Source organism: Felis catus, chromosome D4 (genome assembly GCF_018350175.1).
Source record: "Felis catus isolate Fca126 chromosome D4, F.catus_Fca126_mat1.0, whole genome shotgun sequence".
Classification (NCBI taxonomy): Eukaryota; Metazoa; Chordata; class Mammalia; order Carnivora; family Felidae; genus Felis; species Felis catus.
In genome coordinates, this window is record NC_058380.1 from 62,212,214 (window position 1) to 62,239,550 (window position 27,337).

Below are 27,337 nucleotides of genomic sequence, written 5' to 3' on the forward strand. Positions count from 1 at the left end.
CTCCTATTTACCAGGAAGCAAAGTGACTACAGCAATCCCAATGAGCATTTTGTTTTTAGTAATCAAGAAAGTTGTCCAATAATGGGTCTATGTAGGCTAAGCAGTCTTCTAAATCAAACTCCCCCAGTAGTCAAATAAATGATCATATGCAAAAGTCATGGAAACATACTTTAAAAAAATTTTTTTAATGTTTATTTATTTTTTTAGAGAGAGAGAGAGAGAACCGGGAAGGAGCAGAGAGAGAAGGGGACAGAGGATCCCAAGCAGGCTCCACACTGTCAGTGCAGAGGCCGATGTGGGGCTCAAACCCACAAACTGTGAGATCATGAACTGAGCCGAAGATGGACGCTCAACCAATTGAGCCACCCAAGCACCCCCAAAACATACTCCATAATTTTGAATTTTGTTTTCAACATCATAAAATATAAAGACAGCACTGAAAGAGGACCATAAACTATAAATAATTACTCAGCTGTAAATTACTTCTTAGCATCACCTTAATCAGCCTCTCTAACCTGTACTTCACTAGGTCAAAATAATAGTTATTTAGAATTACAAAGCCGAAGGGGCCCACGTCTATCTAACTGCATAATACCTCCACTCCCATCTTGTGCAGGACTCTCCCTGACAGCATCCCTGGCAGAATAGCCATTTGGCCTCCCACGGGAACACCTGCTCTGAGAGAAAGCTTTTGACACAGCAAACCTACCCATTATGACATAGCACCACTAGAAACTTTCACCTTTACTGGGAGGCACATCTGCTCACCTTTCCCTTCTACACATTCCTCACAATTCTACCATGTACAGCTCATCAAGAACACACCCACAAGCTCCTGGCAGTCCCTGGATGAGAACCGGTGGGGACGGAAGCACTGAAGCAGATATGGCCTGTGGGGAACTGAAAAGCACATTCTGTCCTTCAAGAGCTTCGTGACCATGCATGCAAAGTTAGCATACAAGATACATGATGCAAGTACTGCAAGGCTTACACCAAGTATCCTAGAAAAATTTAGAGAGAGCAGAAAAGTGGCAGAGAGCACTGCCATGGGGTAGATGAGCAGAGCAGTTTCTATGGGTAAAGCGAGTGAGTAGCAAAGCCTGGCTTTTCACATAGTGCAGTATTGATAGATACACTGGAAGGTTAGGCTGGGCCGGATTGTTAACAACAACAAAAAGAGGGTATAAGGAGAGTAAGTATAATACCCTTGAAAGCCAAATAGAGGGGTTGATCTCTGCTGTAGCAGAAAAGAAGGGAGCATGGAAGACTTCTCGTCAGTGAGGAGCACCATTTCAAGACTAAGGTTAGAGGTCCATATTCTATGAGGTAAAACTATACAGTTCAAGAGTGACACATAATATAGGGGAGGGATACAAAGGCCTAACCAGGGGTGGGGGAAATTTGGGAGACTTTTAAAAGAAAGTAAATTGGTCACGATGACACACTAAAGGGTAGAAACATTCAATGAGCCAAAGCTATAAACCTAGGTGACTGACATAACTCAAAGGAGAGGAAGACTGTCTTAGAGAAAGAACTTCTGTGCAGTTACTGATCTACCTCAATGTCACTACTTATCTGCCTTGTTCAGTCAGTAAGAAAACAGCTGACAGAAGATGAGGTGCCTTCTACCCACCAGCATAAAGAGGCTAGAAATGGCATTTGACTACATTTTATAACCAGGACTAAAGCACTAAGGGAATAACTGAGCCCAAGGCACTAACCAAGACACTGACAGACTCCTCGGCCACTGCAAACTTTAGAGCAGTAATAAAGCTGAGAGGTAAAATGACTGGATGACAAGATGGAATGGGAAGGGAGGAAAGCGACTCTGGTACATTCAAGAACATCCCCGTTTACTTCCTGATCGCCTGCTGTTGCTAGGATGTAGGCCCTTGCCCCTTCCCCAACTCCTGGTGAGTGGGGGAAGGGGAGGGGTAGAGAGAGAGAAAGAAAGAACTCCTACAGCATGGACCGAGCAGGGAGAACAGCACTTCAAGAAGAAATGGGGTAGTTGACAGTATGAAATGCTCAAAGGGTGATGAGCAGCAGACTTACCAAAGAGTAGGGCAATTCCCAATTAAGGGGCTGGTGTGACCTGGGGAAGACGTCACAATCACCAGTTTTAAAAAGCCAAATCATATTTGTTAGCCTCTAGGAAGGCAGACATCGGCTCCTCTATTTATAAACTTTCAATCTACAAATTTAGAAGTTTCCACAGATGCAAATCAAATAAAACCACGTAGATTCTGCCTGCCACCAACAGATGAAATAAATAAGTCATGCCTTATACGGTATGTCACTCTGGACTTATGAACAAGGCCATTAACAAACATCATTTCAGAACCTAAACATAAATGCTTCTTTATGTTTTTTGAATAATTTCCAGTGAAAAAATAGTGTTTGCATGGCATTGGTTTTAATTACTAAAATACCTTACTGATATGAATTACCTCAGTTCTGATGATGGGTGGATAACCTTTACTAATAATACAAGTGTCCTGTATTTCTTTTAGAAGAAAATGTGCCCTGGGGCGCCTGGGTGGCTCAGTCGGTTGGGCATCCGACTTCGGCTCAGGTCAAGATCTCGTGGTTTGTGAGTTCAAGCCCTGTGCCAGGTTCTGTGCTGATAGCTCAGAACCTGGAGCCTGCTACATATTCTGTGTCTCCTCCTTTCTCTGCCCCTCCCATGCTTGTGCTCTGTCTCTGTATCTCAATAGCAAATAAATGGTAAAAAAAAAAAAAAAAAAAAAAAAATTTTAATTAAAAAAAAAGAAAGAAAATGTGCCCTGAAGACACCCTCATTCATTCTTTAAGCTCAAACTCTTTTCAACAACCTGAATAAAGGTACCTTTTAAGCCATTAAGAAAATATTTCCTATCCCATCTTTACAATAAGGGTATTAACTTAGCACTTCAAAGTAATATTCCAAAATAAGTGATACGTGGAAAATCTTCTCATACAGACATGCTGTCTGCTAATTAACTCAAATATCACCATCCTTTCTGTATTAGAGCAGCTAAAATTGGTCCAGGGAAATTAGTACTACTGTATAAATCAAAATTCCCCAAATAAAGGAGGCAAGAAAGACTTTTCACTAAGGCATCAAACATAACAGTTGCTTCAGTCATACCTAGTCAGGTGGTTTCTCTTGCCTCATGAGTCAAATGAGAAAGACTGACACTCTTGATTATTTTCCTACAGAATATTGGATACTTCTCAGAATTAAAAGCTATTTCTTGAGGGTTCATCTTATTATATACCTTAAATCACTCTTTTGTTCAAGATAATAACTGGTATATATCAAGGAGGTCTTTACGCAAGTGTTGTAGAACTAGGAAATACAATTTGCCCTCCTCTTCTAACCAAGTACTCATCTTCCCAATTGGAAGGATTTTTAGATGTATCAATGAGATAGGAAAAGCAATATTATATGATGAGCTTTTCTTGATCCAAGTTGAAATACCCATCCTACACTATCTTATATGCCACTGGTTCTCAGCAAACACCTTCATCAGAGCATCCAAATTAAAAAATATTTATTATACCCTCAGTTTCCATCATATGTATAACTTACTAAAAGTGTTGAGCCAAAACTTACTAAGAGTATTAGATATTATACATGCTTATGTGTAAATAACTTTACTTCCCACTGGAAGCAATATTTAAGGGATAACTATCATACAAGTAAGTTAGGCTTATAGGAACGAATGAAACTGTATAACCAGCAATTTGAATCTTCCACATCTACAGAAAATAGGATTTTTATTTTTCTATCTTTTCAGTGACCAAAAATATGCTATCATAATCGTCTCTTCCCTTACTGAATTCAACAAGAAGATTATATATTTCCAAAGAATCATCATCATTTTCCAAATATTTAGTCAATTACAGCAGTCAAGGATATATTTTTTTAATGATTTTGAGTGTACAAAGTAACAGAAATGATGCCTTTCCTTGTGGAGCAAATGATACCTTTCAAACCGCAAAGCATAAAGCATGTTTCTCCACTTCCATTTCTACCACTTACAGGAATTTGTTTGCTTTTGTATTAAAAGCAGAAATGCATATCAGGTTAGATTTTTATTTCTATCAATCACAGTTACATTTGTCACTATTTTGATAAGACTACTGCATAACTCATCAGGGGAAAGAGACAAGTTGATAAGTACTTTAAGAAACCACTAATATTTAGAATTAGACTTTTAGAATAAAAAGGTCATCCATTTACTCATTTCTGAGGGTCAAAAAAAAGGTAGTACAAGCACAGAAAGATGATTAGCACATGTGCTGTCCTCCTACAAGGTACTTTCTCCACTTCATAATAATGACTCCATCCACTTGACAGGCTTTCCCTCTCTATTCATCACCTTACAAAACAAAAATATCGCCTGTATGCCAGACATGATGCAAAGTACTTTATATACCATATATCTTACAACTTTGCAAAATAATCATCCCTACTTTTAAAATAGAAAATGTAAGGATCAGAAAGTCAAGGAACTTTGCTTAACATCAATCACACAGCTACAAAGGGTTAGAGCTGGGAATGGGCTAGGTCTTTCCAGCATCAAAGTCACTCTACCTTCTGGTATTGTCAGTTATCCTGGAAATCCACCCCTAGAACTATTTCCATAATTCATCAACTTTCCCTGAAAGGGATATACATTGCATATCAAGGCTTCTAGGGAGAGAAACCAAGTAGAAAACATGTTTGAAGCACTCAAAAATATTTCAGTCTAACAACCTGTATTTACAAACCCATATATTATCTCTTTTACATCATTATAACAACTCTGAAGGTGAAGTAGTAATTATATTATTCCTATTTTATAAATGAGGAACTTGTGCTCGCTTCGGCAGCACATATACTATAAATGAGGAACTGAAACTTTACAGTATCTGGTATACACTACATACAAACGCTTGTTAAATGATGAAGACTCGAATAGGTTAAGTGACCTTTCCAAACTAGTGGCAGAATAGGGTTCAAGTTAATACCTCAGTTATAAAACCAATGGCCTGTACAACAAAATGCAACTGTCTCCATTAACTGCTATCCTCATTATATACTGAATTTATATGCAGACTAAGTACAGTTATAAAAAAGAGGTAAGCAGATAACTTACTCATTTAATAGTCACACTTTTAAGCCGCTTTTGTGAGTATAATAATGACAGTGTAATTATCAGCATCAGAAGACCACAGGAGCTGGAAGCTAGTCATGCTAGCTCATTACTTCAGTGCACACAATTTTAATACCACTGGACAGACAACTTGAAAGTTACCCAAAAAAGGAAATGTATTCAATCATTCATCACTCATGGATTCCCTTATCAAGCAATATTTGTTGAGCACCTACTATGTGAAAGAAACCAGGAAAGTTGGAGTGCCTATTATATACCATGGACACATTCACAAATAGTCTTATTTGTCTTTTCAGAACTCTGCAGAAGAGGTCTTTATCCCCATTTTGATAGGTGAGAAAATGGAAACTCAGAAAGGTTGAATAACTTCTTAAAGTTAAATGGTCAAGGTAGGAGTTACTTCCAAGTTACGTGAACCCAAGCAGAGGCACACACACAGGGCCATCTTCTGTGGTCCCACATCAACAGTGCTCTACCACTCTACACCAGGGTCAAAAGAGAGCAACACAAACCTACTTTTTCAAAACATACATGTTACTGTTAAAAGTCCTTCCAAATATGCAAAGGAAGAAACTGGAAGGACATATATATTAAAATGCCATCAGTGGGTAGGATCTGAGCTTTTTATTTTCATTACACTTTTCTGTACCAAGCAGCATACTGCTTTCAGGAATCAAAAAATATGGTAGGAAAACTTTTAACATTAGAAGTTACTACAACTGTAGGTTGTGACCCACCCTGTCATATAGGGAGAATATTTTTAATTTAGCATGGGGGCCCACTGGGATAAATACTGGCACATTAGGCTACTCCCAGCAGGAGCAACTGGGCCAGGGCTGAGGAGATCACTATTTCCAGCAACACTGTTAGCAAGTTCCACCTTATTGGGGTCAGGTCAGCAATTCTTTTTTTAATAAAATAAAGCACAGAAAAAAGAAAGAAAGAATCAGTAAATATACACAGTAAGAGTAAGCACAACTTTGCAAAATGTGTTTTAGCCACATGACTTCATCTTCTAACATACCATATCTTATGCATAGTATGACCACCACGCCGTCCTCCTGGCTGGTCCTTGGATATGCTTGGGACACTCCCACATTTGGGACTCTACCCCTGCTTTCTTCCTCAAGAAATCCAAATGACTGGAGCACCTGGGTACCTCAGTCGGTTAAGCAGCTGACTTCAGCTCAGGTCATGATCTTGCAGTTCACGAGTTCAAGCCCCACGTTAGGCTCTGTGTTGACAGCTCAGAGCCTGGAGCCTGCTTCGGATTCTGTGTCTCCCTCTCTCTCTGCCCATCCCCTGCTCACACTCTATCTCTGTCTGTCTGTCTCTCTCTCACTCTCTCTCTCAAAAATAAATAAAACCATTAAAAAAAAAATCCAAATGACTAACTCCCTCACCTAGGTCAAGGCTCACCTTCATGAAGCTTACCAACTACAAGTCCTCTATGCATTCATGAGCTTCCTTACTACCCTAGCTCTACCTTTTTCCATACGCTTAACAAAATTATTGAGCACAACTTGCATAAGGTATTATACTAGAAAGTGAGATCTAATAATAAAAGAATGTGATACTTTCTACTTTTTGTTCTATAAAACCATAATAGAAAACATGTAAATAATAACAGCTCCTATGAGTCAGACATAATACCTATATTATTCCTTAGAAGTTAATAGGCAAGATAAAGTAGCAGATCCAAGATTTGAGCCCAAGTCTCTGACTCCTAAACTGAACATTCTTCTAAAAGCTTTCTCCTTAGCCAATATACTTTCAAGTTACCATTAAGGGAAAAATTCTTCAAATTATTTCTGGAAGATATGAGCACAGGGACAATTAAAAGAACCAAATATTTTTGCGACACTGCGGTACTTTTGTTACTTGTGAGTCTTGTGAGATCGTGAGACTTCCTATTAGAATCAGTATCCATTCTTAGTAAAAACTGGTGCTATCAAGAAAGCTTAAGGAATGAGTCCATTTGAATAGCTGTTTTCTAAAAAAATATTTTGACTATAGGAAACCTGGGTGGCTCAGTTGGTTAAGTATCCAACTCTTGATTTCGGCTCAGGTCATGATCTTGCAGTTCTCTACTCATGAGATCAAGCAGGACTGGGCTCCCTGCTGACAGCATGGAGTCTCCTTGGGCTTCTCTCTGTCCCTCTCTCTCTGTACCTCCCTCCTTCCCTCTAAAAATAAATAAATAAACTTAAAAAAAAAAATAAAAAATTATGCTGACTACAAAAAAAAAGTAGTTCTTTCTTCCTAGCTCTTTCAGATGTGAAATCATTACAAAGTATATGCTTCTCACCAGCTAGCTAAGATTTTACTGCACTTGGGCCAAAACCATAGTAATAAAAGTCAAAGGAACTAAGAATGCCCAAATTTTCTTTTCTCAAGATAACTCTAAAATCACAAGTTATCTGACACTTGAAACTGTTCTTTCAAGCAAAGAGATAGACTTCAATGTGGTGTTAATTTTTTAAACGTTGGCATTTCCCCTCTACATTTTCCAAACCTTCAAATACAACAAAACAGCTCAAAAATAGGCATGTAAACATGAGAGTATCTTGTCCAAAGGACTGACAAATTTTAACTCCTTTTAATATAAGTATTAAATATTAGTCCATCTTCATGAGTTCATATAATTTCTGGCCATTCTGAAACAGGCAGAAAGAGATACACACTAATTTGTGGATTTAATCAAATTAGAACATTAGGCTCCTGGCAAGGGTATCCTTCTGATACCTGAAACAAACAAAACGTATCAACAGGCCAACTTTTTACAGGCCTCAAAAGGGATTTCTAAAAGGTAGCCCTCAAAAGGGATTTTACCACAGCCCTCAAACTGCAAGCCCTCAAATTCCAAAATCACAGTTAGAGTCCATCAGAATGCCCATTAGATTCCCAGAACGGGCTATTCAATCCTACTCAATATTCAGTTGAAAAACTAAGGCATCAAGAAAAAAAATGACTTGCCCCAAGCGACTGCGAACTAGTGAAATAATCAATCCTAACACATAAACTCTTACTTTTTACTTTAACTGAAATCTGTTAGCAAGCAACCAAAAGCCAAATCTGTGCTCACTGATAAGATTACTGACATTTTCCAGGTTACCACTGTCGCTCTCCAGGCAAGACGTATGTTGCTCACAAGCTGTGAAACACTATTTGAGACATTTTCCTCATTCTTTATCTCAATCCGTCTTGATTTCTGAGGTGGACAGCAACAAGACCTGAACAGCACTATCCAATAGCACTTTCTGCAACAATGGAAACATTCAATTATCTGCACTGTTCCACAGAGTAGCCACTAGTCACTTCTGTCTTTTGTGCACTTGAAACAGAACCACCACAGCTGAGGAATGGAATTTATATTTTACTTAATTTTGATGAACTTAAATCTACAGCAAAACTCTAGACAACTATACCTTCAGTCATTATTACTGCATGTGATCCACTCATGGTTCTTACATCCCTTCTCGCCTACTGAAGCAAGCAAGACACTAACGGTACAATATACCACAGAAATAAGAGAGATATCCAATTCCTTTCTTCCAGGGTCAAAAACTCTTCTGATTCCTAAAGAACTTTTCCTAAAACCTCTTAAATCCAATCACCAAATTTCCCACTACTAGACTATGATAATTTTAAGGAAGAAATGAAAAGGTATTCATACTCTATTCATTCAACAGTCTTCTTTAGCTCAATATACTACTAGAATGCTTGTCCAAGATGACTCCCTTCTTCTCTTTCATCTCTTCTCTCTGTTATATTAGCAATTTTCATGTCTACAAACTCGGATGACCTAGAGTTAAATGTAATTCTCAAGGTTTTGCATAATGAGAAAATCACAGGTCTGGAGGAATCATAGAGATCTTCACCACAGTATCACTGAGGGAATCAAAGCAGTTAGAATTTGAGTTCAATCTTTACAGTAACATAACCAAGACCTGAGAATCACAGCAATACAGAAGAAACTTTTCCAAAGTGGCATTTTCCTTCCCTCTTGAATGGAGTAATTGGAATGCAGTGAGAATCCACTGAAGACCATGATTTTTACTTTGGCTAAGGTAATAATGAGCTGTTTTAAAGGAAACTGGCCAAAGGGTTTGCCAACTTCTTGAGGGCCAATTCTGACATCTGGCCATGTCAGCGAGACAGCAAGACTTCTTAAAAACAAAAACAAACAAATAAACACCACCACAGGTATTCATGTAAAAGATCTATTAAGTTATTCAAAGGCACAACCCTTTTTATTCATTGTATTCAGGACTGAAAATCAGCCCATCAATTTCACTCTTCAAGGCCATACTTATCTTTCAAGAAGACTTCTCGGATTCTTCCAATGAGAAGTCATTTTTTTTTTCAAACATCTACAGCTGTACTTCTCAGACTTTAATGGTCATATATGAATCAGCTGGGTACACTGTTAAAGTGCAGATTGATTCAGCCAGGGGTGGGGGCATTGGAAGAAACTCCCAGTTGATGTAGATGCCTAGCCTTACAACCACACTTCTGGGTAGGAGATCTATGAACCACTTCTACAAATACCTTACAGGCACCTATCACTTTCCTTTTGGAATTTTAATTATTTACATACACATCTTCTCTTCCCAACTGAATTATAAATTTCTTGGAAGCATGATATGCATCTGAGTTATATTTTTCTCTTCCACAGCAGATAGCAAAAGGCATTCAAATGACAGGAAGCAAGGAAAGAATAATACCAATGCCATAAAGTTCCTGCAGCCTGGGCCACAGATAGTTCCTCTCTATGGAATCAAGTGTAGGCTAAAGATCAATAAATGCTATGAAAAATCAAACTTTGTAATCACTTCCTTGGTTAAATGAAATGGAGCACAGCAATGGTCAAAACCAGAAAAGTTGTGACCAAAGCATGCTTTTCCTTGCACTGGATGAGAGGAGGTACAGGCCCGCAACCTGGTGAAAAGGTAGATTTTTTGAGAAGATATCCAATTACATTGTAAGTATACTAATTAGGGGAGTTGAACTCCTTTCTGAAAAACAAAAGAGACTAAAGAATCCTTGAATCACTGATTCCAATGTCCCTACCTTATACACTAAAAAATCTAGTTAGGTGATTTATCCAAGATTACGATGTTAAGTACATGGAAGAGACAGAACTTGTACATAAATGCCCTGACATGAAGTCCAGAATTCTTTGCACTCTGCTACCTTTTGAACAGACATTAAATGAATAGACAAAGGAATACCACGTTCCATTATTCCTAGACTATATCTTGTGAGTATTTCCATTCTGATTTACTAGAGGAAGAGTAAACAACTCCCTGAAAGGACAATTTGGTACAATGTATCAGAAATGCCAAAGAACAGGCATGCCATATGACCCAAGAAATAGAATTCTAGAAAAGTATCCTGAGGATGTATTTGGAGATATGCAGTAAACATCATATATGTATCTTTTGGACATATTTTTCTGTGAAAAATTGGAAATAACCAAGATCCAAATGTCTTCACAAAAGATGAAGTAAATTATAGTGCATCTAAAAGCTAAATTATCATAAAGCTATTAAAAATCATGGTTTACAGTATAGAAAAAGTTTTCAATAACTGCAGCAATCAGAAATCTTCCCCAAGGCTTTTCAAGTTTTAACCCATCACAAATATTACTGAATTCAGAGAGGGTAGTACTTTCCAGTGCCTCTCATTCTAGCTGCATCATAGAATCACCTAAGGAAATCATGAGTTAAGAACTTGAATGCAAATGGACTTTACCCATAAAAAAAGCTCAGTCACACACATTGAAGGAGAATCAAATTGAAATGCATTGAGATACCATTTCTCACCCATCAGACGGACAAACACCCAATCTGTCAACATCATACCTCTGTTGACAAGGATACAGGGAAATTCTGTTACACTGCTGGTGAGACCACAAACTGGCAAAACTCCTGTGGAGAGGAATTTCACAGAATCTAGCAACAGCTACAAAGTTACATATACATCTACTGTGGGCCTTAGCGACTTAATTACAGGAGTCTACCCCAAAGATACACTAGCAAAAATATGTATGTACCAACTAATCTTTGCAGAACTATTTGTTACAACAGAAGAATGGAAACAAGAGTGGATGTGGCACATCTACCAAGTGGAACAGTAAGTTTAAAAAGAAATAAGGGATATCTCTATCCTGATCTCTAGGATACACTTTTTTTTTTTATTATTAAATTCCAGTTAGTTAACATACAGTGTAGTATGTATTAGTTTCAGGTGTATAGTTTAGTGATTCAACACTTACATCCACTTTTAAGTTTAAAAGGGAAAAAAAAGTAAAGTATATGCTATGATTTATCAAAGGGGAGGGAGAAACATATACACATAGACTCAGACTGCCTACTCTTAAAAAAAAAGCAATTAAAAATTGAAAAATTTTTAAAGGTTTCTTATATCAGGAGAGAGAGAAGCATACAGACAGGAATAGAAGCTAGATTTGTCCAAATATAGTTTGCTTTATAGGTTTGGTTTTTGGAAGCAGTAAATTTTACATAATTATACACTAGAAGGTAGGTTTTTAGAAGCTAAAAAAATGAAAGCTAAATGAAACAAATGAATTTAACTAAACAGAGTTGGTGGCTGGTACCACATAAATTACAAATTTATAGGAAACACAAGGAATAGAGAAACATAAAACCACGCACAAGGATATTAGCAGTATCTGAATATGGGAAATTCTGCAGGACAAAGGATCCAGTTTCCTCAACAATAAATTACAAGGAAAAAAATGAGGAGAGAACATAAAGATATGTAAAATTTTTTTAAGAGACACATGAACCAATTGCCATGTATGGACTTTATTTGGCTCCTGCTTTCAATTTGTTTTAAAAAATTTTTTGAAGCAATCAGGAAAATCTGAACATTGACTATATATTTTATGATACAAAGAAATTTCTGTTTATTTTTCCAGATTGATAATGTTATTCTGGGTTTTGTTTCGTTGTTTAGTTCTTATCTTTTATTTTTTTTTTTATTATTTTTTTCAACGTTTATTTATTTTTGGGACAGAGAGAGACAGCATGAATGGGGGAGGGGCAGAGAGAGAGGGAGACACAGAATCGGAAACAGGCTCCAGGCTCTGAGCCATCAGCCCTGAGCCCGACGCGGGGCTCGAACTCACGGACCGCGAGATTGTGACCTGGCTGAAGTCGGATGCTTAACCGACTGCGCCACCCAGGCACCCCTAGTTCTTATCTTTTAAAAAGACATACTAAAGAAAAAAAAATCACCAGGGACATTTTTTTCTTTAACAAAACAATGTTTGAGTCCCACAGATATAACTGGTGGGGTAAAGGGCCAGGCATTATTTTATTAAAACTGCCCCAGGTGATTCTAACCAGCAACCAGGTTTTGTAAACCACTAATCTAGAGCAAGTAATATCAACCAAATAAATAACTCACCTAGTTATGAATGAAACTACAAGTACCCAAAGTACTCTTCTTGAAGACTGTAATCTGTATTTATTATTGGTATTAACGGCAATAATGACATCTCTGAATTCTACTGTACCTATTTTTAAGGTACTTATAAATTACAATTATTTATTATATATAAATTATAAATTATTACTTATAATTAAACAAATGTTTACTTAGCTCTCTGATTTACTTAGCTTTCTAACTTAAACAAATTTTTCTTGGGGTGCCTGGATGGCCCAGTCAGTAAAGCATCCAATTCTTGATTTTGATTCAAGTCATGATTTCATGGTCACTGGGGGTTCTGTCAACACAGTCTGCTTGGGATTCTCTCTCTCCCTCTCTCTGTCCCTCCCTGACTTGCTCTCTGCCTCTCTCTCAAAATCAATAAACTTAAAAATATTTTTTTTCCTGGCTTCCTATACCTATTGAACAAACCAGGAACAATGTCAAAAGCCTTCATGTCCAGGCACGATGCAATTAGAACTGGTAAGAACTTATGATCTATAAACACAATCATCAAGAAACTCAAGAGAAAACATCTTCAATAAAGCCACTGGAGTGTTCCAAATCTCTGAACCACAGACGAGGCTACTTAGAATAAACCAAACAACTTCATCCCAATTTAGTCTTATTTCTCTTATTTCACCTTTCCAGAACTCATACACAACCAATGCAGCAAGAACAACTGCTAAGAAATAATTAAGGGGAAAATAATCACTTTCAGTCCTGAATACATCCATCCCAGACAGAAAGATAAGCAGAAAAAAGGTACTGACTTTTTTACTAGAATGACAAATGAAATAATATCCTGTGAGCTGCTATGTAATGACTGTCACATAACAAAGTGAAAACATGATGCCATGCTATATCTGGCCAGGTGCTTTTCTCTGATTCGAGTAGAGCGCCTTAAAAGCACACACACCTGGAAGCAATTTCCCAATCCAGATATTATATACATGGGTCTGCAGCAGATAATCATTGCTATCTCCAGCATTCAAATCATCCACAAAATATGATGAACAGTTACAGGGGCACAGATTACATACAGTTCAGAACTAAAGTTATAAATACACACCAAGTGGATCAATCTAAACCATAACAGAAACAAAATAAACAGTGAGGGATAGAGAAGATATCAGGAGGATGAAGCGCTCACTGCATTTTCCAGGTGACTCAAATTTCTCTTCTGATTTGTCCCAAATCGGTGCATCTAGAATACCTCACTTTGTCTAAGGCATCCTGCAAATTCAGTGGAGTTTAAAAATAATTTAAAGGCAATGGGGGGATTTCCTAAAGCAACCCTGGGTGGGGGGAAGAATTCATTCTCTAAGACCTCGATTTTAAATATACACATATGTTTAAAAAGTTGTATATATAATATATAAATACAAATGCAAAATACGTCTGAAAGCCCAGGAAAAAAGTTATCACACTGAGCTTATGTTTTAAGTTACCCATCCAAGAAAGGCTTTTTAGGCATACAGTGATGATGTTCCAAAATGTTTTTGAGATCAGGGAAAAGAAAAATATTTTTCTACAGAAGTTTAGGATTATAAGGGTCACCTGGGTGGCTCAGTCGGTTGAGCATCTGACTTCGGCCCAGGACATGATCTCAGGGCACTGGGCTCTGTGCTGACAGCTCAGAGCCTGGAGCCTGCTTCGGATTCTGTGTCTCCCTCTCTCTCTCTGCCCCTCCCCACTCACACTGTGTGTGTGTGTGTGTGTGTGTGTGTGTGTGTGTGTGTGTGTGTGTGTGTGTGTGTGTGTGTGTGTGTGTGTGTGTGTGTGTGTGTGTGTGTGTCAAAAATAAATATTAAAAAAAAATTTTTTTAAGTTTAGATTTATGTTTCAGCTATTACCTTATGAACACCACTAAATCTGAACAGATCTAGTTCTTTAGGGCTGAAGTACATAGTTTCCTTAAAAAAAAAATATTGTAGTAAGGGAACATACAGCTTTTTAGGGCAGGCTATTTGAGGGAAAAATGATGACCTCAGCTAGGTGAGAACTTGGATATTCAATGACTGTATGTGGGAGGGAATAACTTGAAGTCTGAGAGGGGAAGTTGGAGGGAAGAGGAAGAAAGTACACTGGGGAAGATAAAGGACATATTTTTAGACAGGTGGGATGCTGAGTAAGCAGGTTCCATCACTAGAACAGAACTACCAGTTAGATAAGTAACTCAAGCAGTGATTAAACAGATGTTTTATAAATATTTGCTAACTAGTATGTGATTATTAAAACTATTTGGTAAACACTGTGTTCAAACTGAATCTAGCTTGACTTGTAATTCTAGTTTTATTAAGCCTTTTCTTGGGCTTTATTTTCTGGCGCATTAATTTTCCAGGTATTCTCCAAAATGTCTTCTAAGTTTCTATTTCTCTACATTTACTTAAATATACAAAATGTTAACTAGACTTTAGTATTATTAGGGGAAAAAAAGTCTTTTTATACTTAATAGGACTTGGAGATTTTACATTAAAAGCAGGAATTACTTCAAATTAAATACTTTCTCCTTCTTAAACTTAGTCCTACAACCAAACATAACATTCCAGGAAAGTGCATCTGATGTAATCTTCCTATTCAGTATTTCAACTTTTCTTTCTAATGTCTTAAGACTTGTATCTTTTTGGTCTTTGTTTGTTTCTTGTTTTTTTTAGTAGCCTAAGAGTAATTTCTAGCAGACAACTCATAATTCAGGCATTTTATGAATAGGGAAAAGGTTAGTATCTAGGAGAGCAATCTCTAGTAACAATGAGCTTTAATCCAGTATTTCTAGAAGGAAAAAGAGAAGCACAGTGTATAATGAAATTATCAAAAATAGCTCTATACAGAAATATGGCCTTTTGTAGCAATGTGGATGGAACTGGAGAGTGTTATGCTAAGTGAAATAAGTCATACAAGGAAGGACAGATACCATATGTTATCACTCTTATGTGGATCCTGAGAAACTTAACAGAAGACCACGGGGGAGGGGAAGGAAAAAAAAAAAGTTAGAGAAGGAGGGAGCCAAATCCTAAGAGACTCTTAAAAACTGAGAATAAACTGAGGGTTGATGAGGGGTGGGTGATGGGCATTGAGGAGGGCACCTGTTGGGATGACCACTGGGTGTTGTATGAACAAATGGAAATTTGACAATAAATTTCATATTTTAAAAAAAGCTCTATACAGAATATTGTCCTCTATACAGAAGTCACTCACTGCTGTGTAAGAAGTGGCAATAAGACACTTCATCATTTAATATTACATGTTTATATTCAACTTTTAGTTCTCAAAAGTACTTTAACATCCCCTTTAGATTTTCATAGTGCTTTTTCTCTGAAGAGATCCAAATATATGGCTTTTGAATATGAATTTTAAATCAGAAAGAAAAAACAGGGAGAGGAAAGAGAAATTAAGTGAACTTCAAATACAAATATTAAAAATGTAACGTGATATGGTGGAGTAAGCACTGTAAGTCAAGAGACCTGCTTCAGGTCCCAGTTTTGCCAGGAACCAGCTATACGCCTCTGAGTCACTTAATTATGCTTTTTAAGTTGCTAAAGAAAAAAAAAGTGATTTTTGATTTAATGTTTATCTTAAATTCGGCTTTTTAAAAATCTACAATTAAAGTATTTTCAAATACTGTATTGTAATAACGGCTCGATGAAAGGCACGTCATTTTGCCATATGGAGTCCGCTTTCACTTCTGTCTCTATTTGACTTGCAGCCTGTATTACTCAGGTTGCACATTCAAGATGTACTTTGGAGAAAGACGGACTGGGGAAAGATTCCTTTACACGATGGGATGGAGCCAAGCAGGTGAGGGAGAGTTTAGGAATGAGTGCAAATGTATGCAGAAAACCTGGTCATTCTCAAACTAGGAGCACTGAAAAAGACTTCTGCTTAAATTTCGGGGTGGGGGTGTGTGTGACAAAATCTGAGGGAGGCCTTGAGCTGAGGTTTTCAGATAATCACTGCCTCCACCCTTCAAACATTTATTCTCCTGGAAGACTCCAAATCTGCCTCCAGTTCCGGGTTCCCAACCAATCGCATCAAGCCACAACAGAGGGCTCTGCCTACCCGGGCACCGTTTCAGGACTCTTAGTGTGAGATTCACACGACCCCAGCACCTGTCGGCCTTCCCAAGAGGGGACGGGAGGGAACAGTAGGTCTTCCCCACCCCCCCCCCCCAAACCCCGTCCTCTTCGATTCCACCTACCACCAGGTCCAAAAGCCCTCGAGACTGAAACAACCTCCGTTAGTCTGGGGGAAGGGAGAGCTCCTCGCCCGTGACCCTCCCACGTATCCTTCCCCCACTGCTAACTCTCCAATTTACAGAACCCAACCTCCGAATGTGGTTTCTCAGGCCTCGGGTACCCCGGGCCTGGGAAGCGTAAAGACGCATGCGGAGAGTGAAGACAACGGGGGAAGGTGCACTCTTCGCCACCAGAGGAAAAGATAGGAAGGCAAGGGTGGGGGCAGCGGTGTTCCCCCTTAGCTAGGGCGGGAGGCCGCCCGAGCGTCTGTCGAAGGGTCTGTCATTCCTTCACTCACCAGGAGCAGCAGGGAGCATCTAAGGTCGGGTAATGATAGGAAGACGGCAGGATTCATGGTAACGTCGGGGTCCGCGGCTGGGACTGGGCAGGGTTGGGTTGGGTTAGGAAAGGGCTGGGCTCCGGGAGCCGGCGGCAGCGGACGATCGTCCCGGCAGCTGCTCCTCGTCCTCTGGACCCGGAGCTCCAGCGGCGAACACCCGGGACAACTTCCAGAGAGGCCTCGCACACCCTCACTTCCGGGTCCTGCCCACCTCGGAGCATATTGGGAAATGTAGTCCTGCACCACTCTCATCGAGCACGTCACTGGGCATCCAGAACTTCTTTCCCATCAGACTCTCCGCCTAGGTCCACCGAGTTCTCCGCGCGCGGGGCCCTGTGGGATACAAAGAGCCGAGGGCGGCGAACCTCTGTTTTTAGAGGATGGGAACTACAATTCCCAGAGGGCAGTGCGAGGGAACGCCTCGGGCGGCCTTCGGAGGGGTTCTGCTAGTTTCAGCGCGGTGGGGTCTGTCCCAGTCGGCTGTAGTGTACTGTCCTGGCGGGAGGGGCGGCCCACTGCGGGTCGTGCCTCCTGGAGCCGCCCCCGGGACGTGAGTCCTGGAGGAGGCGAGGGTGAGTAGGAAGGGGCCTGGCTGGGGAAGCTCCGATCGATCTGCATCGCCTTGGCCCCTACCTCAAGCTCAAGGCCCTCCTGGCCTCGGCTCTGGCCTGATCTTTCATCACTAGCCTCCTCGCCTGCTGCCTTTTCTTTCTGCGCTAATTACTGCATTATAAAGTCGGAGCCGCCTATCAGGGCCTCCGTTGAATGAGTGGATGCCGCATCTCTAATTGTCTGTGGGCTCGTAGAAGGAGTAGATCCGGGACAAAATGGGAAAGCACGTTGTAAACTGAAAAGCGTAACTGTGATCGCTACTAATGCATGGATCCCTACCTACAGGACAGTTACGAATTTCGTCAGCCGAGCCGTTCAGGATCTTAACCTGGCCCAAGTTAGCTCCCCAGCCTCACCTGTAAATACCAAGCCAGGTCCCCGTGTCCCACCTGATAGCTACACAATCAGTACTAAGTACCTGGGAGGCATTCTGCTTTTTTGTGGTTCTTCCTACTCCTTGCCTGTACTCCAGCTTTCCTTTGCCTTGGAATGGCCTCAGCCCCTTCTCTATCTGGAATGCCATCTCAAATGTCACCATCTCTGAGAACTTGCCAAAACACCAACCCTTTAGTCCTGATCAAAATGAGTCTTTGCTTGTGACTGCAGCACCACTAGTCTTGTACAGTTATATTATTAGAAGGATTTATTACACTGGCTGGTTTTATAATTAGTTAATGATACCTGTACATTATAACTGACAAAGTAGTTTTGATGTTCATTTATAAAAATTATTTACAAAAGACATGAGTACTAAACGTGTGTGTGTGTGTGTGTGTGTGTGTGTGTAACTAAAAAAGGACCCTAGAGAATGCTTTTCCCAGGGTGACATTATTAGATGGTGGCAGAGCCAAGACTTTTAGTTAGGTCTCCTCTCTCCTAGTCCTGTGTTCTTATCCTTATACCACTCCCTACCTGTCTGACAAAAGAGAAATGAGGAATTAAAAAAAGATCAGACGCTCATGAGTATAACCTCTTTAGTCCAAGAAATTAAACTTTGATCCCGCTCACCCTCTGGACTTAGCACCCAGCCTATGACTTTTCATTCGACAAACACTGACTGAACCCCAGCTATGTACCTGTTACTATGATAAGTGCTAACAATTACGAGGTGAAATCTATAAAAAATATATTTAACTGAGATCTAAACAGTGTATTTTTCAAAAGGCATATGAAGAGGCTTGTCTGTGTGTGTGATTCTGATATGCCTAAAAGTGATCACTTAGAATCTAAAATGATACGTGTTAGAGTTCAGAGCAGTGCCTAGTACATAGCACTCAACTTATTGAATGGATCAACAGTCTACCTTTTTCATTGTTCGTATTTTACAGGAAATCAGAGAGCTGAGGTAGCCTAAGGAGATGCTATTTATTATTAACAGAATCAGGCCTAGAGCCCAAGTGCAATTCCTCTTTTACTGTGTTCCCGCCTCCATCCATTTTGTAGCTTCTTTCAAGTCATTTTAATATAATCCTGTCTATGACAGTGGTCTTTCGACATGACAGACATGACAGAAGTGTCTCACAAAGCCCATATTTTCTGCCAGCATGTTAACTCAAATTGTCAGCAAAATAAAGACATGAAGAGCTGACCTTTACCAAAATTAAGAAAACACTTTCACTTTGAGGCAGAATTTGAACCAATAATCCTTGTCAATGACAATGCAAGTACTAGCTCATCAGTAGTGATAAATTTCTCCTACAAAACTCCCGGATCCTTAGGAGTCACAGAGATTGGAGTGACACTTTGGTGAAATCAGAAGAGGGTTTGTCTGCCCCTTTGGCAGCTATTAAATGGATGATTAGCAGCTGCTTTCTGTAGATAGGCGTGTATGCTCCAGTTTCCCATGCTCACCATGACTCCCGCTGGGTCTTACACTATTTACTTTCCTGGTCCTTGCAGGCATTCAACTGGGGAACTTTGATATAGCATCTTACATTTAGGAAGGAAGTTTAAAATCATAGATGCAACTACCCCTTTGTCCTTGAATTCTTCATGCTGTATTTCTGACATAATCTAGCCTCTGTTTCAACAGTCTTATGCTAGAGAACTCACTATTTTTCTATGCAGCTACTGAGTTTCTAGACGGTTCTAGCAAAACATATCGGGTTACCAGCCAGAACAAAATTTTTCTAAATGAAATATGGTTGATCCTAATGATGTGGTTTTTCCAAGTAAAATCCTGAGGTGGAGATCTCAAGCTAGGTATATTTCCTTGATGGGCAGAAGGCGAGGACAAATAAAAATTGTCCCTTTCGGCAGCATGAGAGAAAGAACTAAGTGCCTTCTAATTTAGCACTTAGATCTAGTTGATTCTGACCTGACAATAAATTCACATCATACCCATTTTGTGGCTTGATCATCACCTTTAATCCCAATATCAAATCTGATGTTTATTATTATGTGGAATCACAACAAAAGTCACTGTGGCTTTTGAGCCCTGTGCCTAAGGTTAAATACTGAGCCCCCCCTTTTTTTTTCCTCGGGTAGCCCCTGAGAAGGGTCTTGGAAGCATCCATCCTTCTCATTTTCCAGATGACCATCTCGTACAAAGGGTCATTTATTTGGCCAACATTGTGGCAATTCTAGGACCAGGATTGCAGGCTTTTTGAATCTTAGTCAACTATTTCGATTCAGCCATATTTATAACATACCCACTCAGGACGGATGAGACAGCTTTCAGAAATGTTTCCTGCATATACTCATGGTTTAAATCATTGTTTCAGGGTGCTCCAGTTGTGGAGAAGACTATGAACAGGTCAGAGAACTTGTTCTTTACTGGCTCCTCATTAGCATCCCAAGTTCATGCTGCTGCCATTAATGGAGATAAGGGTGCTCTTCACAGGCTCATCATAGGTAAGTGGTCCCCATAAATACAGAACCTTTAAAAGTAACTCTGTCCTAGGGGAGTGTGTTAATCTTAGTCTTAGTTGCAGTGTACTTATACATTTTAATGGCAATGTATCATTATTTATATTTCATACCAGAACTTGAACAAGAAAGTAATTAAGTCCTAAAACTTAAAAAAAAAAAAAAAAGTTTAGGATTAGGTAAAAAGTACTTGAGAAATATCTGTATGTTTGACACTAAATCTGGATATGTACTCAAAAGTGCCAAGAGAATTAATTCATCTTTATAATAACAGAGATCTAGAATGAGATAGTGGATAATGATCTTCAAAATTTAGTATATACCCAAAGTACTAAAGCTTGCAAATAACGTAAATTGTAATGACTTAAAATTGATTAAGTGTTCTCCCTATCATTGAGTCAATTGATTGAAATAGATTCAATGTTCTCCCTATCATATACATAGAGGTCCATATAAAAATGCTAGAGGGAGAGAGCAAGGTGAGTAGGAGAGAGAGAGAGTATTCAGGGGCAAGAATGGGTAAGGATTTTTCAGATATTGTAAAAACCTCATTTCCACCTAATCAGAAGTCATGTATTTATTTAAAAAAAATAAATAAAAATGTATATTAAAAATTTTTTTAATATTAAAATTTTTTTAATATTAAAAAAATGTTTTAATTAACATTTTAATTTATTTTTGAGAGACAGAGACCGAGCGGGAGAGGGGCAGAGAGAGAGGGAGACACAGAATCCAAAGCAGGCTCCAGGCTCTGAGCTGTCAGCACAGAGCCCCATGCGGGGCTCGAACCCACAAACTGTGAGATCATGACCTGAGCCAAAGTCGGATGCTTAACCGACTGAGCAACCCAGGTGCCCCCAAATGTATATTTTTTAAATCTTTTCACACACCAGTGTCTAGTGACGTGATTGACGACTTGGACTGTAAAATAAAGTTCACACTACTTCAATTTCCATACAGGTTCCTTCAGAATTTATTTTTGCCCTACCTTTCCAGTTTCTCGAAAAACTTCTATCCATGCACCCTAACCCCTGACTAGGGGTTCCATTCCCTAAATGCCATGAATTTTATCTGTCTCCTCTTTTCTTCCTCCTCATTCTCTTTTCTACTACACTCCTACTTATCTTTAAAGACAAAATTCTGGGGCGCCTGGGTGGCGCAGTCGGTTAAGCGTCCGACTTCAGCCAGGTCACGATCTCTTGGTCCGTGAGTTCGAGCCCCGCATCGGGCTCTGGGCTGATGGCTCGGAGCCTGGAGCCTGTTTCCGATTCTGTGTCTCCCTCTCTCTCTGCCCCTCCCCCGTTCATGCTCTGTCTCTCTCTGTCCCAAAAATAAATAAACGTTGAAAAAAAAATTAAAAAAAATAAAAAATAAAGACAAAATTCTTTTACTACATACCCTGTGCAGGCTTCTCTTTTCTATCAGAGACGTTCCCTCCTAATACCTCAGCCTCATGTCAGTTACCGCATCTACAGTTATTTCCTGGAATGAGACATCTTCCACTGCCTCTGAGCCACTCATTCAAACATTCCACCATTCAATTAAAACGCTTACTTCCAGTTCACCCACTACTGAGAACAATAGTTTTTCAAGTCATTAAGACTTGCAGTCCATTATCTTCTGCAGTTTCAACCATCTATCTCCTTTTGTCTTTCCCCCTCCTGCCATTGAGCCCTGATCCCATAGTCTACTGTTCAAATTTGTACCTAAGAAAAATTGTCTTTTCTCCTCACCTTCTGTTGCACCTGGCTGTTGCAACCCCAGCTATAAATGGACCTAATGCCAACCCCCGAACAATTCAACCGGTCACAAAGATTGGTAGCACCCTAATGTGGTTACCTACCTCAGATAGGCACCCAACACTTTCTACTCATTATACCACATTTCTCCGTAAAGAGTGTTTCATACCTTCTCAGTCTCCTGAAATCTCTGGCCACTAATCCTCCCTCCCACCGCTCTCATCCAATGCTTTATGTTCCCTACAGAAAATGAGCTTTAAGGGGCGCCTGGGTGGCGCAGTCGGTTAAGCGTCCAACTTCAGCCAGGTCACGATCTCGCGCTCCGTGAGTTCGAGCCCCGCGTCAGGATCTGGGCTGATGGCTCAGAGCCTGGAGCCTGTTTCCGATTCTGTGTCTCCCTCTCTCTCTGCCCCTCCCCCGTTCATGCTCTGTCTCTCTCTGTCCCAAAAATAAATAAACGTTGGAAAAAAAAAATGAGCTTTAAGAAGGAACTCCCTCACCTTCCAGCATATCTAGAAATCAACCTACATCTGCATCCATCTTCTTTTCTCTTCTTTTTTCTCTCTCTTCTCTTCTCTTTTATCTTCTCTTTTCTCTTCTCTTCTCTTCTCTCAAACAGACCAAATATCCCCTTCTGTCAAAGGTCAGTTCATCCACATATGTTCTGTATTCCATCCCTTCCTATCTTCTCAGGGACCTTGCTCCATTTTGTGTATAAACTTCTAATTACCACCCCTTCAATATTTTCTTCTATATTCTTCCCATCAACATGTAAACATGCTCTAATGTCTCCATTACTTAAAAATCCCTTCCCAGGGAGCCTGATTGGCTCAGTCGGTTAAGCATCCAACTTTGGCTCAGGTCATGATCTCACGGTTGGTGAGTTCGAGCCCTGCATCAGGCTCTGTGCTGATAGATGCTGGAGCCTGCTTCAGATTCTGTGTCTCCCTCTCTCTCTGCCCCCCCCCCCACTTGCTCACACACTCTCTCTCTCTCTCTTAAAAATAAGTGGTAAACATTAAAAAAAAATTTTTTTTAATCCTTTCCCTATTCCTTCACCCCCTCGAGGAGCTGCCCTAGCTCTCCATATCTCTCGACTTCCCTCATAGCTGTATCAGTCATAGCCTGAACTGCTCTGGCAGTTACTTAAGAAAGATAGAAGAATATTTTATTCTCATCATAGTACAAAGATAAGTGGGCAGTCTGTGGTGGATAGACACTTCCACTTCACAAAACCATCCAGGGAGGCTGCTAGGATGTGGCTGTCTCGTCAACATGTGGCTTCCATCTTGGGTCAAAGGCAGATACTTCTGTTGTAGCCATAGCCCAGCCAGCAGGGGTGGAGAGAGTTCAGAAAAGCCATTTGTCACTTAGGAGGCGGACTGGACTTAGACACGGAGCCACACCAGACAAAGGAGGCTAAGGTATCTCTCCTTTGATGACATCATGCCCAGCTAAAGCTCAGAGTGCTCAATTCTTAGGAAAGAAAATAATCAGAGAATGGATATGGGTGAGGGGTGACAACTGTCACTCTCAGTCACCAAAACCAAGCTTCTTGAGCTATCTGCACTCCACTTCATTACCTCAATCCACTCTTTTATTAAAAGAAGACAAAACATACTTATTTAGAAGTATATATAGGGGCGCCTAGGTGGCTTGATCTGTTAAGCGTCCGACTTCAGCTCAGGTCATGATCTCACGGTCCGTGAATTCAAGCCCCGCATCAGGCTCTGTGCTGACAGCTCAGAGCCTGGAGCCTGTTTCAGATTCTGTGTCTCCCTCTCTCTCTGCCCCTCCCCTATTCATGCTCTGTCTCTGTCTCAAAAATAAATAAACATTAAAAAAATTTTTTTAAAAACAAATAAATAAAAAGAAGTATATATAGAGAGAAGTACATGCAACTTACATGTAATGTTAATAAATAAATATAAGCAAACATCTATGTAACTGCCATTAGGTCAAGAGACAGAGAACATTGTTCCCCTAGAAACCCCTAATACCTTCTACCCTACTCCTTGGAGTAATTTGCTTTCTTGACTTTTACAATAATAATTACATTGTAATTGTACCACCTAGGTATAGATCTTAAACACTATAGTCTGGTTTTGCCTTTTTGAACTTTTTTTAAGTGTTCCATGTTTTCTTGTACTGAAAGTTATGTATACAGTTTTGTCATTTTCATGCTCAAAATTCTTTGCTTCCCATTATACGTGGAATAAAACTTAAAAGTGCACCTGTTCCTCTTTCCCTCTCCAGCTTCACCTTTATCCACTCTGTTCCGAGAAAAACTTGCTCTCTTTCATTTTCCCAAACCCACCAAGCCCTTTTCTGTCTCACGGCTTTTGCTGGAAATACTGTTCTCCCCACTTTCTATCTGACCAACTCTTACTCATCCTTCAGTCCTCAGATTTTAGGTCATTTCTTCAAAGAGGCCTGCCCTCAACATCCAGTCTCAGTGAAATTTTTTTGTTGTGTTCTCTCTTAGAACTCTGCAGGGTTTTCTTCATTGAACTTGTGTATTTATACATATGACTATCTTAATATCTCTCTCCCATAAGCTAGTAGCCTCCGTGAGTATAGACTGTGTCTGTTTAATCCATCACTTTATTTGCAAAACCCAGCACGGTTCTGGACACATAATAGAGACATGAGATATATTTGTTGAAGGAGTGAATAAATGTTACAATCATTCTTTTAAGTACCTTTCCTCCTAAGAGGCCTATAATCATTTTGAGGGCCAGGATTAATGGTGAATCAAGTTGAATCAAATTGAATTAAATTAAACTGATTTGAGAGGCAGGTTAGGATAAAATTCCATTGGAAATTTTTTTTTGTAACTCAGAATACCTCAAGAAAAAAATGTCTTATAAAAGGAACTCTTGGGGCGCCTGGGTGGCTCAGTCGGTTAAGCAGCCAACTTCGGGTCAGGTCATGATCTCGCAGTCCGTGAGTTCGAGCCCCGTGTTGGGCTCTGTGCTGACAGCTCAGAGCCTGGAGCCTGTTTCAGATTCTGTGTCTCCCTCTCTCTGACCCTCCCCTGTTCATGCTGTCTCTCCCTGTCTCAAAATTAAATAAAACATTAAAGAAAATTTAAAAATAAAATAAAAGGAACTCTTTATTATTTTAATGAAAAATAACACTCAAAGGAAACAAAACACACAGTGTTTTATAAATTAAAAATGGTTATACAGACTCAGTCATACAAATTAACTAAGTGTTGCATAACAAAACTTGAAATATTCTTATAACTTTAAATCCCAAAGAAAAAAAAGTCCTTAAAAACAAAGCAGGACAAAATTCTGTGAAACCAGCATAGAGCTGATAAATTTATTTTATAAATGAGTTCCTTCTGTGTTCTATCATCTTGCTTCATTACCAAGTTTGAGCTGTTAACACTGCTCATCTTTTCAGAATTCTGCTGTCATGTCTTCTGTGAAAAGACCGTCATACCTGTGCTCCTGGCATTTCCCAATATTTGTGTATCTCTATCAAAGTAATAACTGTTTCATCTTACATTTCAGTGTATCTTATGTATTCTTTTATTTAGTGCATTTTGACGATCTCTGAATAGCTGCTTTTTCTCTTTCCTAAACTCATAATATAGTACTACAGATGAATAATTTTTTTTCTTGAATCTTTGCTCACCAACTGCTCACTAAACTCATTCACTTTAGCATTTTCTGTTTTCCCTTCTCTGTTTCCATGGAGAAGTATGTCAGTGATGTGTTCGACTCCATGGAAACAGATGAGCATCTCTTTCTACATACACAACTAATTAAATCGAACACTTTCTATGCTGTCCATTGTTCTGGAGAAGGACTGAGGAGGCTTTCTCTGAATGAGACATCATTTTAGAAGCGATTTTTAGTGTTTAACCTAATACAACGGATTAATGTCTTAACATAACATTATGTCCTCGATTCAGATGATTTAGGGCTCAATCTTGGGCCCCAAACGCATAAACATACATAGCAAAATCCTTATGTATTATGGTTGTCATTTGTAGATATGTAGCTTTTTCTCTTAACGTTAAATTCAGATAATTTGGATGAATACCAGTGATATAGTTGATAATAAAATTTAGTAGATTCATATTAATACTGTACAATGTAGTATTGTAGAAAAGATGTGGATTTTAGAGTCACATAAATCTGAGTTTTGAGTTCTGGCTTTGTCATTTCTTCGCTGTATTACCTTGGGTAAGCCACTTAATCTTTTTGAGCCTCAATATCCTCATCTGAAAACCATAGACCATAATGCTTTATGTGAGCGTTCAATGGGGTAATGACTGTAAAACATCAAGGGTAACTATAGTTAATAATACTGTATCATTTATTTGAAAATTTCTGAGAGGAAAAAAAGAAAGTTTTTAAGAGAGTAGATCTTAAAAGTTCTCATCACAAGAAAAACTTGTAACTATGTGGTGACAGATGTTAACTAGACTCACTGTGGTGATCATTTTGCAGTAGATACAAATATTAAATTATTATATAGTCGACCTGAAACTAACATAATGATATATGCTGAGTATGTCTCAAAAAAAAAAAAAAGAAAATCCAGCATCATACTTGACACATAGTAGACAATAAAAAGACCTTGTTACTGTTATTATTTTCTCAGGTTGGACTTAACAGTAAAATGATCCAGGCTTACATGGTTTTAGAAATGTCTCAAAATGAAAAATTACTAAATGCAATGAAGAATAGTACTGTTTTCTTTGTGAAGACTGAACGGAATAATTTGTAGATATGCATAGTGCGTAATGATTGATCGAACCATCACTGCTAATAGCGTTTGGGGTTGTTTGAGTGGTCAAGTGACAAGGCAACACCATTCTGATTATACCACAACTTTTGATGCCCCATCCATGGTCTAAACAAGTGTAAACCTCTTGAGTTATTTTCTCTTTTTGACTATGACCTCTCCCAGCACAGTAGTTTA

The 27,337-nt window shown here is 39.2% G+C and overlaps 2 protein-coding genes across 7 annotated transcripts in view; one reads left to right on the top strand and one right to left on the bottom strand.

Annotated features, from left to right (window-relative positions):
- Positions 1–17,444, bottom strand: part of ERP44 (endoplasmic reticulum protein 44) — a 95,056-nt gene extending 77,612 nt beyond the window's left edge. Inside the window, exon 1 of the mRNA XM_011288533.4 lies at positions 17,136–17,444. Coding sequence (XP_011286835.3) covers positions 17,136–17,429 — 294 coding nt within the window. The 5' untranslated portion in view covers positions 17,430–17,444. The remainder of the gene's footprint in view (positions 1–17,135) is intronic.
- A 166-nt stretch (positions 17,445–17,610) lies between these two features.
- Positions 17,611–27,337, top strand: part of INVS (inversin) — a 156,328-nt gene continuing 146,601 nt past the window's right edge. For 5 of the 6 annotated variants that reach the window (XM_003995663.6, XM_006939320.4, XM_045043038.1 and 2 more), the window contains exons 1-2: positions 17,611–17,749; positions 20,513–20,642. In XM_003995663.6, the coding sequence (XP_003995712.2) occupies positions 20,537–20,642 (106 nt within the window). In that variant the 5' untranslated portion in view covers positions 17,611–17,749; positions 20,513–20,536. Of the gene's footprint in view, positions 17,750–20,512; positions 20,643–27,337 lie in introns of those variants that run through there. The other variant, XM_006939316.4, reaches the window with a different exon arrangement.